The sequence below is a fragment of the Phyllostomus discolor genome, chromosome 8, assembly GCF_004126475.2.
Source record: "Phyllostomus discolor isolate MPI-MPIP mPhyDis1 chromosome 8, mPhyDis1.pri.v3, whole genome shotgun sequence".
Lineage (NCBI taxonomy): Eukaryota > Metazoa > Chordata > Mammalia > Chiroptera > Phyllostomidae > Phyllostomus > Phyllostomus discolor.
The window spans coordinates 96,033,050-96,052,968 of record NC_040910.2 but is presented as its reverse complement, the minus strand read 5'-3'; the positions used below and the strand labels follow the sequence as shown (position 1 = coordinate 96,052,968).

General features: G+C 42.1%; 1 protein-coding gene across 5 annotated transcripts; it reads right to left on the bottom strand.

Moving 5' to 3' along the window:
• Positions 1-3,977: 3,977 nt before the first annotated feature.
• Positions 3,978-19,539, bottom strand: VEZF1 (vascular endothelial zinc finger 1). Of its 5 annotated transcripts, XM_028519722.2 has the most exons (7): positions 19,279-19,539; positions 16,458-16,678; positions 13,687-14,381; positions 12,858-12,921; positions 11,582-11,783; positions 10,237-10,377; positions 3,978-7,004 (listed from the first exon to the last, which is right to left on the bottom strand). In XM_028519722.2, exons 2-7 carry the CDS (start codon positions 16,461-16,463, stop codon positions 6,577-6,579), a joined length of 1,536 nt encoding a protein of 511 aa, XP_028375523.1. In that variant the 5' UTR covers positions 16,464-16,678; positions 19,279-19,539; the 3' UTR covers positions 3,978-6,576. The 5 variants fall into 5 exon arrangements, with proteins under 5 accessions (XP_028375523.1, XP_028375519.1, XP_028375521.1 ...); XM_028519718.2 differs by lacking the exon at positions 16,458-16,678 and having other exon boundaries at positions 19,279-19,537; XM_028519720.2 differs by lacking the exon at positions 16,458-16,678 and having other exon boundaries at positions 11,582-11,765; positions 19,279-19,531.
• Positions 19,540-19,919: the final 380 nt, after the last annotated feature.

The following is a 19,919-nucleotide window of genomic DNA, read 5'->3' as shown; positions in this document are numbered from 1 at the left end:
GAGAGGTTATTTATCTTGCTCCAAGTGACCCAGCCTGGATTTACACCCAGGCCTGGTGGATTCCAAGCCTCTGCTCTTCATTACAACCCTGTCTCACAGCACCTACTGGCTGGCTGGCCTTTCTCCCAGGTCCTGCTCTGCTCTGGGTTCTCTGGGGGCCTCTCTGACCTGTTGTTGCTATTTCTGGCCTTGGTGCTTGGTTCCTCCTTGTATTTCAGGATTCTGGAAGGAAAGTCAGTAAAAACCACAGGCTGCCATGGCCCCACTAATTTGGAACCAGAAATTTAGGGGATATGGCAAGACATTTGGAAATAGTATAGTCAAACTTAGGAACCAGCCTTCCTTCTGGGGGTGGCACTGGATTACCTCTACTGTACACCGAGGAGGGATCACCTAACTGCCTAAAGTTACAGGGAAGGTTTCAGAGGGATCAACATTTATTTATTTATTTATTTTTAAAGATTTTATTTATTTTTAGAGAGAGGAGAAGGGAGGGAGAAAGAGAGGGCGAGAAACATCAAGGTGAGAGAGGAACTTGGATTGGTTGCCTCTCGCATACACCCTGTCTGGGGACTGAATCCCCACCCAGACATGTGCCCTGACCAAGAATTGAACTGGTGACCTTTTGCTTTGCGGGATGATGCTCCAACCAACTGAGCCACACCAGTCAAGGAGTAAAGGATCAACATTTAAGTTGGGCTTTGAGGGACATCCAGGGGTTCACAATGGAGAAAATGTTGGAGGGTCTCTTGTGGGGAGGCCATTCTAGGCACAGGAAACAGCATATACAAAGGCCCTGTTGTCACTCTCTCTTTCCCCAACTTGCCCCTTGACCCATTTGTCTCCCTCAGAGATCGTTGACAGCCACATAGCTTCTGGGGTTGACAACATGACAGGACCTCCCTTGTGTTAGACATGTCACCCTGGAGTCAGGGCCTACTTTCTTGGGATAAAGTTCTGAGAATCCAAGAGAGGGGAGCCCTACTTCTTTAGCTGGAAGGGGTTCATGGGCTCCCACTGCAGGGGCGATTCTCTGATAATCACTTGAATCTTACCTGTTTCTTCAGCCACTGATTTTGTTCTTTTTCTGGTTAAGAAGGGCACATCTTTTCTTCTGCACACTGACTGAAGCTAGAATAATTGCAGCTGGATTCGACTAGCAGCCTAGAGTCCTCAGAGCAACCGTGCCCAGAACAGGGTGGATGCATGAAGAGGGAAGGGCCTCAGCATGGGGTTACACCACAGGAAGCACAAGGACATTTTCTCCAAAACCTTTTCCTTTCCAGGGCCTCTTCCCAACTTCCAAGTTCCCCTTTCCCCTCCCCTGCCTTCCCCTAAACAAAGTTGATTTCTCTCTGGCACTTTACCCACCATTTACAAAGCTAGGAGTTTCTTGGCTATGAGCAGGGACCTTGGGGATCTGGGCTTCTTCAAGTCAGATCTGAGTGGATTTAGGCTGACACTGTAGGGACTGTGGCTTTGGTGGCCTCCAATTGCCCCTAAGACTGATAAAAGACTTGGCTTCCAGTCCCATCTCTATGAGCAGCCTCTAGAAATGACACATCTGCTACCAGTGTTGGACTTGGGTACTCACTGCCAGGCAGAGCTACTGGACCAGTCACTGGAAGGGCACATCCCTTCCATTCCCTTGGTCTCCTCATCCTTTTCAGCTGCCATGACAAAGAAATAGCTTACCTGCGGAAGAAAATGCGGTCCTCAACTGCCTATCTTCAGCCTAGTAGTTCTTTCAGACTCTACAATGCCTTTAGGAAAAAGTGACATCCAGGTAATGGCTGATGCAAGTAGACCTCGCCTTGAGAAAACTCCATGAACAGTGTGAATTTACCAAAACACCCCAGAGAATTCTTCCTGCATGGTTGGCAGTTACATGTCAGAAAGAATTTACTCCAACAAGAATAGTGATTTTTCTCATTTATGCATGCTTCGAAGAGATATTTAGGTGTTGGGAGGGAAGTGGAACATCAACCTAAAGAAGATAATCAGGGATGAAGAAATTTCTGAAATTATGATGCAAGTCAGTGGTGATAGAGAATCTGAAGTGAACATCCATCCCTTTACCATAAGGCAGTTTTTATAAAATGAAGTGTACTTAACCCTCATGATCCAGGCCCAAGATCTGGGCCAAGTGCCTGTCTTGGGAAGAGGAAATGTAACTAGCCAACCCCTGAAGGGTTGGCCCAAGGAGAGGGTTACATTACAGAGATCCAAAGCAAAGCCCTTGACCTTCCCTCCATTCCTTTCTTGGGAATTACATGGGCCTTAGATTGCCCCAAAGTGAGCAGCCAAGAAAAGCTGGAGTCCACATCGACGCAAAACCTGTTATTGTTCAGCCCTGAACCTGCCTGTCCCCACTACTTTTAGAGGACCCAGGGAGATTATCCAGTAATCTGCCAGGGTCAGAGCAGCTATGAGGAAGATTTATAGACCCAAATGGGGTCAGTCAAATGGTCTTCTTTCAGGCTACGAGTTCTTCAAGAAGGAAATGGAGAAAGTGCAGGACTGAGGCCCAGATTTATTATGGCGGGTAGGGGAAAGTGATTACTATCCCATGAACACATTGGACTGTTTTAGCCCAGTGATCTTTGAGGCTAAATGATCAATGATCTTTCTACAGAAAAAAACCTCCACTATTCCATCTACATCCCAAACCCAGGTCTCTCCAGAGAGGACCAAACTACAGGGTCCTTTGAGAAGGGCAGGAACACCTGGACAGCCAGGACTGGAAAGATTAACTAGCAACTCAGTGAACTAACACGTCTGTTCCTAGACAAAAGCAACACCAGGAACTCTTTTTCTCCAGCTGTTTTCACGGAATCAATAAAGACACCAAAGCAATTACCAGTTTAGGAAGCCTCAATTCTGTGTTAAACAGATGTAGGTATCCACAGCTTTTTCATGAGATGAAGTGTCAGATTCACCTTGATTTGCTGTGTAGTGATACCCTCACTTGGGTACTTGTCATCTCTCTTAAGAGCCTTTGTCGTAGCCCTGGCTGGCGTAGCTCAGTGGATTGAGCGCGGGCTGGGAACCAAAGTGTCCCAGGTTCGATTCCCAGCCAGGGTACATTCCTGGGTTGCAGGCCATAACCCCCAGCAACTGCACATTGATGTTTCTCTTTCTCTCTCCCTCCCCCCCCCTCTCTCTCTCCCTCCCTTCCCTCCCTAAAAATAAATAAATAAAATCTTAAAAGAAAAAAAAAAAGAGCCTTTGTCTTCATCACCTTTACATGTCTGTTAGTACTTAACGGTGCCTGGTCCACTGTTGGTAATCAAATGATGCATTTAGTGGAACACAAGTGGGTTTGGAATCCAGCCTGAAGCCCCTTTCAAGCAAAGAAACAAGTTCTGGAGTATGAGAAGAAATGTTTTAAGCCCACCTCTTTTGGGTAGAACTGGGGGCTAAGCTTGTGGCCACTCCCAAGGCCTGGCTCCCTGGGCTTTTATTCCAACTGATTGGCAGGGGTACGTCTCCAGTCTGGTGCATCTCCACCCTCCCACAGTATCTCAATACCAACCAGCCTGACAGTTCCTCCTTCTCTCTCCAGCCCAGTACCGACTTTTGTGCACCTGGAGAAGCAGTGCTTCAACAATTTCTCTATCATGGTGAGTTGGTGAAGCTTCTGAGGTATTAAGCAATCAATCATAACATTTGTGACCGGTTAACTTTAATTTGTCAAAATAAATCTGCAGTATTTTGCATGTTAGTAATACAGTGCTGGTATTGACAGGAAAAATCATCATCTGCTTACATAGAAACCTTCATTTAGGAGCACACCTTGGGAGGGAAATGAATACACAATGAAAGGCAAATGCAGGCCAAGCAGCAAGCCCTAGAGCATAACAGGCTGATGTCAGATTTGAGGATTATCTAATACAACTGGTTAGCTGCTAATCTGATAAAGGGGTTGCTCTCAACCAGGTTACAACTGGAAGGAGAAAACAAAACCTCTGCTTTTCTCGTAGAGCGGTGGGGTGGCCGTTGTGCCTTCAACGCTTGGTTGAATCAGTTCATCAGCATCAAAACTCAATTCCAGTTCCAAGACACAGAAGAATTTCACCACACAACCTACTAGGTACCCCCTTCAGTAGTTCACCGCCACCCCCATACTGCCAACTCTCTTCCCAAAAGAAGACACAACGTGGCTTTATTATTGCAGACAAGCTTCTTAAGTGAATAAAGAATGCATACAAAATAGTATTTTAACTGAAGTCATACAATGAAGTCTCACTCCTGTTTATTATACAATGTGTTGATAAAACAATCATTTCTAGTATTTATCTTTTTTTTTAAGAACTAATAGTTTCAGGGTTCTTACAACCACACTCTAGCCTAGGGCTAGGGTCCACACCTGCCCCCACTGAGTACTGTTCCTTGGGCCACTGTGGAGGAGGCCAGGGCTATTTGAATCATGGAGGATTGTGATCACCAGCCTAGTCAGAGGTGACAGGTCCCAGTAGGCAGAGCCAGAACCCAGTCCTGGGGCTGCATGCCAGGAAGTGTGGGCTTCCTCCAAACGTGGCCACCACCTGCCCAATTGAAGCCTCAGTAGGGCCACGCATGGGCCTTCCCTACATGAGTCCTTCCAGTAGTCCACACATAATGCTCTACATATTAAAAACAAACCATCTTTGTACTGTGGATAGAACAGTTGTAACAAAGTCATAGCTACATATTTTTCTCTACATTTTGTTTATTGAGACAAACTAATTAAAAGGCACAAACATAGGGTATGTTTACATGGACATTATAACAAACATATACATTAAAAGTGTAGGAATGTGGTGCCTTCCTGCTAAACAGAAAGTTCCTAAGCTTTTATATATACAAAAGTTGTACAATTTAATGTCCTAAAGTACAAAAGATCATTTATAAAATTATTTTACACTAAGTACTATTTATTTCATTTTTTACTATGTAGTTCAACCCCCTCGAACTGTTTGTATAATGACACAGATACCTATCCCTGATGTAGGAAGTCTGACTCAGATACAAGGTATTTTGATGCTTGAACTGACACAGTGGGGTATAAACGGAAGTCATCCAGTTTGATAGTCAGTCCTGCAAACATAAACTGCAAGATTACCACAACTAATTTCCATTTCTCTTAACTGTAAGATTAAAAAGAGAAAACCCCCCAAAACATATTGTAACTTAAAAAAAAAAATCACAGCGTCTTGGTTTTAGTAACTATTTTAAAAACACAATGTTTTAAAAACATTAATATGTGGCATGATGGTGTAAAGGGTATCTGTTTCCCTAGCTTTTGGTTTCTACTTTATGTACAGAGATAAAATATCCTGCTAATAAAAAAGCACATGTCTTAACGTGCACAATCATTGCTGGTTTCTACAGGGAGAGCAGACAGATAGCTGTCTCCCTGAAAACACCACAAAGCCGATACAAGTGTTTTCTCAAAGAAAAAAAAAGTGATACCCATATTTACAAAGTTGAAAATCTGCACAATACTTGATTATGAAAGGAGAAATGAAAAAAATACACTCTGCTTGTTCTGAAGGGGCATACTACCTAGTTAGTGGTTAGAATAAAAACTGTATACAATTTAATATAAGACATAAACTCTAGTGAGCAACTAACTTATCTTTCCCTGTTGTAACATCAACAGGCTCTGATTGGGAGAGAGGGGCATATCACATCCCAGTGCCTCCAGCGTCTTCCAATTTAAAGCAATAATTTTAAATGTTCCAAAGCATTCCTTGGCTCCTGAACAGGAGTCCCATTAGCCTCCATTTGTTAGGAGTCTGCCTGTCCGCACACTTGACTTCTCCTGTCAGTTGCAGCGTTTTCTTACCAAAACACAATTTATATATTTTGGGTTTTTTTTTAATTTTTTTAAAAAGTCAACTACAGTGCTATATTCCATCAGGATTAATATGCTGAGCAATATTTACATCTCCAAATATCAGGTCACAATCCCTATTATATGTTGAAGTTAGAATGATAAATTATCATATGCTTTGCATATCAGAGCTGGTATCACCTTTCCCATAGGGAATGCTGCCTGAAATTAACATATTCCCAAAGGTAAAATGCATATTCTCTGAAATGCATTTTATTATGACAATGCATGTATTTCATAAAAACAATAAACACAGACAATTCTACACTAGCTCTCAATTTGTGGATTTAGAACTTCAGGTTAAAATCAGCCATCCACTTATATTGAGAGAAGAGTTCTGCTAGTGTTTAGAATAAAATGATTTCTTGGGATTAGAAACTAATGCTGTTTTTTTAAATTTTGAAATGGGTTTTGCTTTTTATGATTGGTTTTAATTCTGGCATTTCATCTTACCAACTACTATCCTGTTTAAGCAATGGTGTAAGCTAAAAGGAATTTCTCATTAAACTAAAATGGTCCAGTGATAAGTTATACACACACCCTACTTTGAACAACCCCAGCCAAATTGGAGAAAAATGCTACTACGCTATTATTAAGTAATGTAATAAAACCTCCCAATTTCATGGTTTACTTTTTGCTTTACTAAAAATTGCTGGTAAATATTTACTTTAACCCATATTTTGATTTTATAATACTGTTTACCAAGGTGGTGATGTAGGCAAAGCTTGGGGTAAGAAAGGCATGCTCTCTACAGGCCTCATTGCTATATTGAGAGGGGCGGCTAAAGTCATAGGCGTGGGCAGGTTCATTGGAGATGTGATTGTGACAGGGTGTGCTATATTCACTGGAGCAGTGACAGGAGTGGGTAGATTGACTGGGGTAGTGAGCGTTAAAGGAGAAGTCATGGATAGTGGACTGGTTATAGTTACAGGGTGCCCTATGTTCATTGGGCTGGTTATATTAACTGCACTTGAAACATTTACTGGGCTTCTCATGCTCATTGCAGCTGCCACTGTGACTGGGTTTGACATAGTCCCAGACGACACAGAGGATGTTATATTGAATGGAGTAGTGAGAGTCACAGGCGTCGTAGCAGCCGTGGAGGTTTGGCACAGGTTAGCAGCTTCTAAAATAAGAACACAAAAGGGCCTTTAGATTCTCAAAACAGTGAACGAAATTCACAAACAGCTTCTGCCTCAATTTCTTTTAATTAAAAAGAACAAACATTTCATGAATTAAATTAGTTTTCTATCAAACAGTCAATAGGAAGGGAGGATTCTTCTGAGCATAAGACTAGGGGCCAGGAATCCCAGCATGTGCAAATCTCTCTTCTGATAGTGTATCTCCCTCAAGGACTTAGGCAACTTATTTAGCCCTGGAACTTTTGGTCTGAAGTTTAGATTTACTTATTTACCTCCCAGTGACACTGAGAAGATGAGTTAGTTTCTGCAAGACACTTTGGGGGTAGGGGGAGAAATCAAGGAGGGCTAAAGTATTCTCATTACCACTTCATGCAGTTCCTCTGAGTTCTAAAGAATATCCTGGGAAGAGCCAACCATGGCAGGCCAGGCAACAAGAGCTTGTTTACAAAGAGCTGGGCTGATGGTTCCACAGTAACAGATAATCAAAAAAATCTTCTCATAAGGCACCTTGTACCTAGCAGAGGGAGGTGAGGTGTGGATCCTCAATGCTGTATTTACTTTTTAAAATTTTTATTTATTTATTTATTTATTTTTAGAGAGGGGAAAGGAGGGAGAAAAGAGGGAGAGAAACATTGATGCATGGTTGCCTCTCATGCACCCCCCCCCCCCTGGGGATCTGGCCTGCAGCCCAGGCATGTGCCCTGACTGGGATTCGAACCAGTGACCCCTTGGTTCACAGGCCGGCACTCAATCCGCTGACCCATACCAGCCAGGGCTGTATTTACTCTTAAGCCTTCTCATTCTGCTAAGGTTTTTAAAATCCAAAAGTAGAGGTAGATAAACAAGCTATTTTAATATTATCTACTTATTTCAGTCTTAGAAAAATCATTTTTGTTAAATAATCCCATTGTTTCTGGTTGTGTTCCTGTTTTAAAAAAGAACAATTATCCCTCAGTACATTTATGCTCTTATCCCACTACCATTTCTTCTCTTTCTGATGCTACCAGTCACCTACTTTATGCCTGGAGTCACTTAACTACACGTATTATACACACCACCAACCATACATACCAAGGAGGACTAACCAGGCCAGAAGACCTTGCAGTGAGTTGAAGGGACCCTTGTTATCCAGCAAAACCTTCTTAAAAGAAAACTTCCTTTGGAGGTGAGACCCCTACCCCTCAACAAAATTCAGCACCATCTGCTGGTGTGTCACCAAACACTAGTAAGAAGACCAATGGGTGGGCTAGCTGTGAGTTGACTGTCAAAATAAAAAAATGTATTTGAAACTGAAGATGGAGGTCTGCACACTTTCCTCATGTGGGTCAAATCACCTCAGGTAGACCCCTGAGTCAATCAGGAGCCCTTCCTTGATCATTATGATGTAACTTTGGCATACTCCGTACTCCACATCAAAGATTCCCAAATCTGGCTAATGATCAAAACCATTTAGGGAGCTTTTTAAAAAATGGCTCCCCAGGAAATCCCATAGTGCGAGTTAGATGGAACCTGGGAAATCTACGTTTTTTAAAAACCTGCAAAGATGATGACTTAATTGTCTTCCAAGTTTGGGAACTTATATTACATTATTTAAGCCCAATATTCAGAAGGAATATGCTGATTCAAGTTTAGGCTCTCAGGTCAGGAGTTTCCTCTCCCCCAAAACATGACATTTACTAATATAAATACAGAAGTTTCTAACATCAATTGGTCATTTCCAGAGAGATTCATGGTACAAATGGGAATACAATAACATTTTGTTTCACGGAGGTCAGAAGATGAACCAAACAATTGAGTCTTATTGTGCAAGCAAACTGAAATACAATACCAAATAGAAGAGTGCAGAAAGAAACAAAGAATGACAGAAGCCAACTCACTTTTGAGATGATGGTATCCAGTTTTCATCAAAGAAGTTTTCACTCTGTCATCTACCACCTCCCCACATCCTCCTCATTTTTAAAAAATCTAATAGAGTCCTTTTCTGTGTCTTAAAACATTTTCACTCTCACTCCTCTAAGTCAAACATTCTAATGGCAGGCTTTCAACCTACTATGCAATTAACACAGCATACACACACACACACACACACACACACACACACACACTTTTCTGCCCCTTCTCCCACCATTCTCCACCCGTTTTCCTACCACAGTACATTTTATCAAAGTAATGACAAATCTTCACTTGGGAGACCGGAACAAGCAGCACCTGAGGAAGGGCAGAAAGCCTATCCGGACTGCTGCATTCTTTTCCTCCAACGCCAGTGGATGTATGAAAAAGGATGCTATTCCTTTTATCTTTATCGAAGTATGGAGTGTTTACAAGGGATCTGAGGAAGGGAACAGCCACACCACATGAAAGCAAAGGATAGAAGAAACTATACAGCAAAGGAATTACAGAGGAACCTACACCCAGAAGATTCCACATGAGTTTAAAATGAAACAGTACGACATGGTAGGGGTAGGGGGAGAAAATAAGAAATTTAGGAATCTGTCCTGTGGCTGATGGTACATTGACAAAATGATTTAATTGAAACGGCTGGACAGTAGTCCAGAAGCCAAACCTACAACTAGTAAGTTAAAAAACTGCTGAGAACTCATACTTGCTGATTCTTAGATACATGAGAGAAAAGCAGATCATTCTCAATTATAACAATATCTCTAAAAACTGAAGTACATACATGTTAAGCTAATGCCAGCTCCAGTGACAGACAGACTGAATGACATTAAGAGTGAGACCAAGAGAAAAGACATTGTATAATAAATATGTAATAAATAAAACAATACAGAAAGAACACTAAACAGCAGAAAATTGCACAGCTGTAAGAAAATGAATTTATATACACAAAAGGGTATTTCAGCCACCTCTAAAAGTGCTAATATTTTAAGACAGAAAAAAGGAGCCCCTAATGCACAGAGGTTCACATAAAAATGGATTCTGAGTATATATAGCAAAGGACCAAATTTGTTTTAATTTGTAACAAAAAGTAATCAAAAGGAAGAACTTAAGAAATACTAGTAAATACTAGTAAAAAAATTTCTATTTAAAACAACAACAACAACAACAACAACTGTATCTGGAAGCTGGAAAGTGTTGTTGCCAATAACTTACATTTCCCAGCGTATAATATTTCCATGTTTCCATAAAACTGGATCCCCTAAACTGAAAATACTTCTTAGCCATACTTTGAGCACTAGAACACCTCATCTTTCTTACCTTTCTTTCTTGCTTTGACAGCTTCTTCCCACAGTCTCAGTGTCTCTACCTGCTTCCCTGGCCAGCTTGTCACATGTTGCTGTTGCTGTTGCTGCTGCTGCTGCTGCTTCTGGTTGCTGGTCTCATCATTCATGCATGCTACTCCAAAGACAAACCAGAAACACTACGATTACCTTGAAATTCAAGTATGGCTATTTTTCCAAAATCCAAAACTTTGATACTTTGACTCTTTGTGCCTCTATGGTCTTTATCATTTGACTTGAGAGTTTGTACTAGAGTGCATCTTTTTTTTGCTGTTCATGTCTATATTGGTTAAAATGGATAAATTAATAAAAATACTAGAGAGCTAAAGAAAACCAATATAAAAGAGAAAAGAATTCTTTGCTATATTAAAAAGCAAGCTTTAGAACGGACCTTGGGTAATATTAGCATGGACTAATTAATGATCATCAAAATAGCTAAAATACCTGATTACTTGACCAAGGTGATGTACACTCTATAAAAGTAAATTTTTATAAAGTTATAAAGAACGACATACTAGACACTTACATGTACTTATAAGAAAAAATGGATGAGATTAAAACACATTAAACATTATTTACTTTTGTCCACCTATTTTGAAAATTTTATGTTTCTGCTGTATAAGTACATACATAATAGAATGTGTAATAGAATAGAATTAGGAAAATATTTTTTTTCTGGTGGTTAGGGAAATCTTAAAGAAAAAGCCTGGGTCAATGAAAACATTAAATTTTATTCATAAATCCCTGGAACATTCTATCTTCAACTCTGAATTTAAGGTTAGCAAAGAATTTAAACCTAAAATGCATATGGTACCTCATTTCTCTATGGACAGATTTGGGTTTGAAAAGCAAATTAACACTACTTTCATCTTTAAGGTTATTAAGGACATATTAATAAAAATCAGGAGTTAGGAGACACTGATACTTAAGAATCTTCCTAACATTAAATGAAAACAATTAAAACTGCCTGGATATGATGCAATTTCCTAATGGGGCTTTTATTACTGCCACAATTCTAACACACTAGATCCTTATATTCAAACCCTAAAGAAGGGACACATGGAAAAAAAGCTATGGCGAAATTCTGCTCTTTTAACATGGCTGCTATTAGACAAGCACAGGATTGCAAGCAAAATCAGTGCTGTTTGTACACATGCATATGAAGTATATTTCTAATAATAACACATACTCTCCCTTACTGCATGTTTGCAGACATTAGTAATAGCAGGAAACATGCAAGATGAACAATAATACACAGCAAAAACACCTTTGATACATTATAAAAACAATGCAAAAGAAATACAGTTTGAAGCTTCACTTACTTTTACTGATGCCTTGTTTGCATGTATTACAGTTGATACTTTGGCTCTGCCCGTGTGTCTTTAGGTGGCTGGTGATGTATGCCGCACTCAGGAGCTTCCCGCAGATGTTACACGACACCTTGCCTTCGTGGCGCACCATGTGTGTCCGCAGTCTGTCTTTGGTGGCAAAGGCAGCAGTGCACGTCTGCATGAGGGAGGAAAACTTTTTTTTAAATATAGACTATCCTGTTCTACTCATTTTAAAGTACGTTATATTCTAGGCATTACCCTACCCATTAAGAGCAAGCCGACTGAGTTAGCTCAATTTTAATTGTATGTGTTACCCAGAATCATAATCATAAAATACTGGTAAATTTTAGGCCCTTACATTTTAAGGAAAGAAAAAATATCAACACAGAGTAGTGAGAAGATGTGAGCTTTAGAGTTAAACCTAGATTTAAATCCAGCTCCCCAGTTCACCAAACAGTGGAACACTGAGCAGGTTGGTTAACATATCTGAATTTGCCTCCTTATCTGTAAAATAATAATACCTACCTCACAAAATTACTGCTGGATTAAGAGCCTGACCCAAGGCCTCACACAGAGAAGGCACTCACTCATAATGACACTAGCTTTCTTTGTCCAATTGGGGTTTTTTTAGGATTCAAATCATTTACTCAATAAAATCAGTCATTAACAAATTTAACAAAAGGGAACACAAAAAGACAACCAGCAACAAATTAGAATTACTGATACCTAAAACAATAATTTGATTTAGCAAGATTCTGATACCTTTTCGTTATCACAATTTATGCTAAATAAAATTGTTAACATGAAAACATTTGTAAACAACTAGAAAATGCTCCAATTTGGCAGTAGCTGACAAAAATCCAGTAAGTGATAGCTTTTGGAAGAAAATTTGTATTTTCTTCTATTACAATTAATACAACTTCAACCATCAACCCAGAAATTAATTTAAAGCACTTCATTCATTTATTTATTTCAATACACAACCTTTGCAAGACTATAATTATTTTCTCGTAACAATAAATTGCTGTTGCCCAAGGAAAGGGAAATGCAGTTCAACAAAAACAACACATTTACATTTTAAATGATCTTGCCCCACAGAAATAGAAGCTGTCATTTATATTTTATAAAACTAGAATTCAAATGGATCACATTTACTCAAGTCAGTGATTTTTAACACTATTCAAGAATGGTGAGACTTGGTTGGCTCAGACCTTCGGGACAATGTGCATCAAGCGCTACACTAAGGATAAGTCATTTTAACTCTTACTTGGCATTTGAAGGGTCTTTCTGTTGAATGGACATGTTTTACGTGACAGCTTAAATGGTCAGGCCTGTGAAAGAGAGAGTTTCAACAGAAGATATAATGGAACACACATAGAGAAATGCTACTTACTGTGATGTACACATGCTTGGCAGATTTGGGTGGGGGACATTTTAAAGAAAGCTAGCAGAATTACCAAATCCCCCTCCACCCCCGTGCAAGCCTCCTTACCTCTCTTATCATAAACAAAAGTTTTACCTGTTTTCTCTCCTAGTCAACATCAAATCATATTAGGTCTTGATTCTTTACAATTACAAAGTACCCAAAGTTTTAGTTAATACTCGCCAGAAACAGCTAGTACTATATATACTTTTATTTTAAAAACCTTTAAAAATGAAAATTAGTGAAATGTTAGTAACCACACAAAAAAGGAAAAACATTCTCCTAAGAATTTTTATTTAGAATATCCAAGATCATCTCAACTTCCAAAAAATAAGTTTCTTTGATTTATGCAGTGAACTTCATGTCTAGTCACCCAACTGAACTGGCATCTGGTGGTTATGCAGTGATAAGAAGTATCCATATGCCAAATGAAGGCCTGAGTCCACCAACGTACTTCTTAAATGAAATAATAAGTTAATCGCTATGTCACCACTTGTCAACCACATCAATCTGCAATTAGATCTGGAGGTGAAATACTTTATCTATCACCAATCTCCTCTAATAACACAGGCCTGCCTGCATCTATTCTCACATAAACCTTCTAGAGCACAGAGAAACAAAACTGAAGTTCACTGAATACCATAATGAAAAAAAGCAAAGCAAAATGCAGTACCTCGAGAAGCCTTTCCCACAAACACTGCAAGTATAGGGTTTGGTGATGCCTCCTTCATGAGACCTCACATGGTAAGTCATCCGGTCCTTCCTCTTGAAGCGCTGGTTACAAATAGGACACTCGAAGGGCTTCTCGTCTGAGTGGGAGAGCTTGTGCCGATTGAGGTGGTACACATCTCGGAAGGCCTTCCCACACATCTCGCAAGCATGGTTCTTCTTGACAGGCTTACTGGGTTTCTTGACTGACTGGGTTACAGGCATAGCTGTGGTGCTGGCACTGCTGCTGGGGTTGGTGCCCGAGGAAGATGTAGTGACTGTTGACAAGATGCCTGCAATGGTTGAGACCAGCGAAGTTCGGCTGCTGTCCCCAGCGATGGTGGAGATAAGAGGAACCACTGTAGTGGGGGTTTTCTTTGCCCGGGACACCAACTTGATCCCTGTATGGCAGGACTCGTGGCGCCTCAGGTGATAGCTGTCCCTGAAAGCTTTACTGCAGTAAGTGCACACAAATGAAGTTTTGGGTTTTTCTTTTTTAATCCCAATGGCATCCTTTAATGTTTCTGGTGCAGCCTGAGGTTTCTGTGTTATCGGTATTGGAAGTAATGGTTTCTGATCAGGGGGCTCCACAGCAGAGCTCAGGAGGGGCAGCAGGCTGTTTTGTGCTGCCTGCTGTTGGTGATGAGAGCCTTCATGGGTCTAAAACCAAACATTTACACTTCAGAAACTCAGCCTCTCACAATGACCTTCAAAATTCAACATGCTCCAAACAATAGAGACCAGAGACCAGAAGAAACAATCAAAGAGCCTGTAAGCAACTCTCTACAGCAAAGATCCAGCAATCACCTAGCTCCTCTGAAGAGCTCCCAATATAAAGCATTAAAATCACTGTGTGGAGCCAAAACTTGCTCGACTAAGTTGCTGACAGTGATCTTGCTTTCAAACAGCTGACTAAACTATACTCCACCCTGGTTCATAAGGGACATAGCAGCGATGAAATCAGTTTGCATTAGTCTGCCAGTGTTGAAACCAAGTATAAATAACTTGTCAAAAAAATTACACTCCAGACTTATTTAACAGTACCTTACTACGGTAATGCACAAAACATACACAATCATCTACTTGTCTATTACCTAGGAAAAGAAAAGTATTATGTCTCTCCTTTTCCATGAGAAAGCTTAGTGACTGAGGAGGGAGGCTGTTGCTAAGTGATAAAAGAAATCTAATTCTCTGAGCACATATGCTATTTAAGTTTACTTTTAAAATTGTTCACTTAACTCTACTAAAAGATTTGGTTGAAGTGAAACCTCCTATTAGTCAACCTGGAAGGTATCTGTGAAGGTAGCCCACACCAAAACACCTGCCAGTTGTCTCTCAGTTCATAGAAGTCTGTATCCTTTAGCAACATTAGTTGTTCAAACCCTACACTCTCAAAGACAGACCAAGAGAAAACAAACTATAAATAATTAAAATTCCTTTTATTTTCTTCTCCATCCAAGAGTTGTAGGTTCTGTTAAAGTATTAGACATTTAGCCCTGACTGGTGTGGCTCAGTTGGTTGGGCATCACCCTACAAGTGTAAGGTCACTGGTTTGATTCTGGGTCAGGGCACATGCCTGGGTTGTGGGTGCGTTCAAGAGGCAACCAACTGATGTTTCTCCTCACATATCAAATGTTTCTCTCCCTCTCTCCCTCCCTCCGCCCTCCCTAAAAATAAGTAAAATCTTAAAAAAAATTTTTTTAAAGTATTAGACATTTGCTGTTATAATGTGTTTCTACATTCCAAAACTGGGAACTGGATATTGTCTGGAAATTTACTTAATTGCACTGAAATAAAAATTTCATCATGGATTAAGTTCCTGTTATTTATGAGTATTCTCTTGGTTTTGATTCTTTCAAAATCTCCATACTTCCATACTGATACACATTTAGGAAATGATAGGAAAAAATTTCTCAAAGAGTTCTTCCTAATATGTTGTACTTTACCAACATTATCTTTGAAACTCTAACAGTGAGCCCAAACCCCTATGCTTGAGTTTTGTAATCCTAAAAGGATACATGCACTCAGAGGTTAAGAGTTTTAAATACTTTAAGAATACATTGTTCTAGGAAGAGCCCATCCTACCATCTTAGACATTCTAGATGCTTCTTTACCCTTCTCACTCTATAACCACTAGTCCAACAGTTAACTTAAGGAGAAAAAAAACAAGGAGAAAGACACACACACTCACACAGAGCTCCTCCCTGATGGGTAAGAACATCTATCATTGCTCCATGTTTACTTTCCTGACTGCTGCACAACAGCTAAACCTGGAACCAGGCTCCCCCAAAGCATTAGGAGATATGGTATCCAGAGCTACCAGTTTCAATTTAATAATTTTTATCAAATCTCCCTTGAGTCCTGGAAGTACTCATAGAAATTTTGTGCTCACTTATGAGTATCTTTCTGGGCTTAGTGATCATATTGAATTATAGTCTACTTTTAATTTATGGAGCTCTTGTAAATGTCAGTGTCTACCCATATGACATTAGTAAAAACTATAGAATCTGGACTCTACCCTTATCCCCTTTCCAACCTGGCTGTAGGATACTCAAGTTTCCATACAGTACATAAACGGTTAATAGCTGAAGATAGCTCAAGATATACAATTTCAAAGGCAACAGATCAGATAATAGGGAATGCAAATCTTCTGGACAAAGTTCAGACTTACAGTGTTTAGAGGCATTTTTCAATTCTCAACAACCATTAGTTTGATGTAGTACTAAAAGCACTTACTGCCATTTTACCAATTCAGATGTCTGTGGCAACATAAAGTATTTTTACAGCATTGCTGAAGCTCACTCTCACACGAGGGTCACACCAGGTCCCTGCTTCTTGGGTGAAATGCTGTAGAATGCCTCGACCACTACGGAAATCTCTCTCTGAGGATTCCTAGGATCCCCACACTGCTACATGAAGCCTTCTAAGAGGGGCAGTGGGTTTCCCCAACTTGTTCTCTGGGGGAGAGACAGAGTAAAATAACAACCACGGCCTGCCTTCAATTAAGTGATTTAAAATATATACATAACTTATGCGTACACCTTTATTTGACTAGCATCATCAAACTAAAGTTTTAATTGTATCTCCCATCTCTTTCAAGGCTTTTAAAACCCTCCTAAGCTTTCTTTTTTGTGGGGCTGGCAAAAAACAAAACAAATATTATTTCATCACCCAGGGTGGTAGGATATGGCACCATGAAATCTCCAGTGCCAGAGGGTAAAAGATTTTGTACTGAAACAAATTAGCATCAGTGAGTCATATCTTGAATGTCCTGTTAGGAGAATCATCCATCAAACATTTTAACAACTATGGCTTTCACTTTCCGCCAGGTTATCTGGAAAGCAAGCATGTCTTAAATTGTTTTAAAATATAAATTCAGTACGATGCTCCAGGAAACAAAACAAGAGAGTTTAAGTTTCCATTTCCCCAGAGAAAATTACTTAAAACTGGAACTAAGTCTATTCATGCCTTTCCATAGAAAAGACAAATATTCTTTACCCATTCAACTGTCCTCAGCTCTAAATTCTAAGTCTTCCAACCATTTTCACTGCACACATTGTCAAGCTCAGGGTCAGCCATGACCTTTCACACTCCTCCATCAGGTGGAGAAAAAGATTTTAATAGCTGAAAAAAATTAAATAATATAAAATCTAATTATATAGTTGATCAATAAATGCTTGGCATTTGCTTCATCTAAGAAAATAATAAGAAGAATATTTCAAAAGATTTTTCAACTAGCTTTCCAAAAATTAGTTGTGGATTTTTCCTTTACATAAAGAACTCCTGTTTTTTTTTCAACTTCCATTAAGTATATAGACAGCAGGTTTAATATGGTCAAGCTAATTCATTGTTCACGTGAAAATCACTTCAATGGCCTATTAACCCCATATTTTACAGTGACCATTTGAAAGCTTTTTCTGGAGATAGTATTTACCACCTTTACACCAATCTGGATGCCAGCTACTTATATATCAATTACCTTCCAATGCATCTTTAAGTTCACTTATCACAATTATTAAGCTCATCAAAGCCGGATAAAACAATACTAGCTAAGAATGAGAAACTGGGGACGTTTGTGAGTTCCATAATTTTTCAGTATCTTCGATTTTAAGAAGCCTGAATATAATTCAGTAACTACTTAAAAAAATCAAATTACTCACATTTAAAATATATTTCTTAAAGTAATCAACCAACTCTACTCAATAGGTAAGTAATGTTTGAATTATCCAATTCTCTGTATTAACTCCACTGGGATGGGTCTAGTGGCTCGGAGAAGTTTCTGAAAATTTTTGCATCCGTTCCTGGTTAGTTCCAAAAGGTCTCAAAAGCCCAAGAAACGAGTCTGGGATTTCACTAAGTTATTCAAAGTAGGAAAATAACTCCGAGAGGCGGGAAGAACGCACTTAAAGTGACGAGCTTCCCAACCTCCGGTTTCGAAGTTTCTTCGTGAGCTCATCACTACTGCCCACTAAGTGTTTCGTTTGCAAACAGAAACCAAGCAGGAAAAATATACGTTCCAGCCCAGGTCTTCCAAATAGGGGTCCCCCACCCAAAGCGGGCTGGCCAGAGGACTGCCAACGTATTGGTTACAGTCACTTTGAAGTTTCCTGCAAAAAGCGAAGACCAACACCCCAACGAATGACTCATCTGGGGGCTTTGTAAGCGGACTGGTTGCTCTCTCCACTTTCTGTCTCCCCTACTTGGTTGGAGGAAACGTCGAGATTGGAAGGAGAGAAAAGCGCTCCGGGAGGAGGTCGGGCCTCCGGGAGTCCCGGTCCCCACTGCTCCCAGCCCCGGCCCGGCGGGGGGAATCCCCCGGCTGAATGGGCAGGCGGAAGAGCTGGACAGAGGGAGAGGGTGTCAACTGCCAAGACTTGGGCAGGGGCTTGGGGAAGAAAAAATGTAAATCTAGTGAAAAAGTTTGCGGGAGGAAATACACACAACACCCCCAACTGGATAAACACGAGGTGGGGCGGCGGGAAGGGGGAGTGGCGGGGAACCCAGGGATACCCGCTATTCACCGGGGATGGGGGGGGTCAGAAAGTCACCATACGCAAAAACAGAGGGAGATGAAAAAGGAGAGCGAGGGAAAGTGAGTGCGTGAGTGTTTGTGTGTGTGTGTTGGGGGGGTCTGAGAGTAGGACCTGGGGACCGCCCTCACCCCACGGTGCGGGCCGGGCCCGGCGCGCCGTGACCGAGCGGCCCGCGCTATCCAGCGGCCCGGCGCCCTCCTTTCTCTGGGCCGCGGGTGGTGACAGCGACCGGCCTCCTCCCTTCCCTTTCAGGGCGGGAGGGAAGGGTGTGTGCGTGTGCGTGAGTGTGCAGGGGGGGCCAGGGTTCACCCCGAGGCCTGCTCTCTCCCCCGCACCCCGTGAGGCCGCCTTCTTTCACCTCAGCAGCCCCGCTCCGCCGGGGCGGGCGGGCGGAAAAACAAAGGGGGATTAAGGCCGGGCCGGAGAGCGGAGCCGGGAGGGAGGGAGGAGCGCCCGCCCGCCCGCCAGCCCGGGGCCCGGCCCCCCTGTCCCCCCCGTACCCCCCCCGGGGGGGCCCCCACTACCTGGAACAGGAACGTGGTCCAGTTGGCCTCCATGGCTGCGGCGGCCGACCCCCCTCCTCCCCACTCCCCCCGCTCGGGGAGCCTCCTCAGCCGGAGGAGGCGACAACAAAGCGGCGGCGGCGGCGGCGGCGGCAGCGGCAGCGGCGGCTCCTCAACATGGCAGCGCCGAGCGCGGCCACTTCCGGTAACCTCCGGGACGCACCACCGCCGCGGCGAGCGCGGGCGGGGGGGGAGCCCCGACCCGGCCGCCGCCGCCCCCAGTTGCCCGGACCCCTCCTGGGCGTCCCCGCTGTCGGCTCGCCGCCTCGGAGCTCAGCCAGTGCCTGTGGGCGGTGGGGTCAGGGCCCCAGCGGGGGGGCTGGGGTGGGGCCGGGGGCGGGGATGGGGCGCGGCGTCCCCCCCCGCGGGGGTGTGTGGTGCTGCGGTCCGTGGCTCAGGCAGCTGGAGCAGGGGGAGCTCAGGAGGGAAGATGGAGGACGCCAGGGTCTGCCGCTGGCTCTCTGGGCACCGCTGAGCCATCGCCGGTGTCTCGGACACTACCCAGCAGCATCGCATCCCTATTATACATTCAGCGGAAGGCACAGGCCACCACTGTCACCCGGCTCTCCGGTCCCTTAGGTGCAGCACCCCATCTCCAAGCT

Coding starts and splice junctions, on each gene's coding strand:
- VEZF1 (XM_028519718.2), bottom strand. CDS start 19,311: ATGGAGGCCAACTGGACCACGTTCCTGTTCCAG. Junction 11,784..12,857: donor AAAGACCCTTCAAATGCCAA/GTAAGAGTTAAA, acceptor TTTAAAAAAAAG/TTTTCCTCCCTCATGCAGAC. Junction 7,005..10,236: donor TGTCAAAGCAAGAAAGAAAG/GTAAGAAAGATG, acceptor TTCTTATTTTAG/AAGCTGCTAACCTGTGCCAA.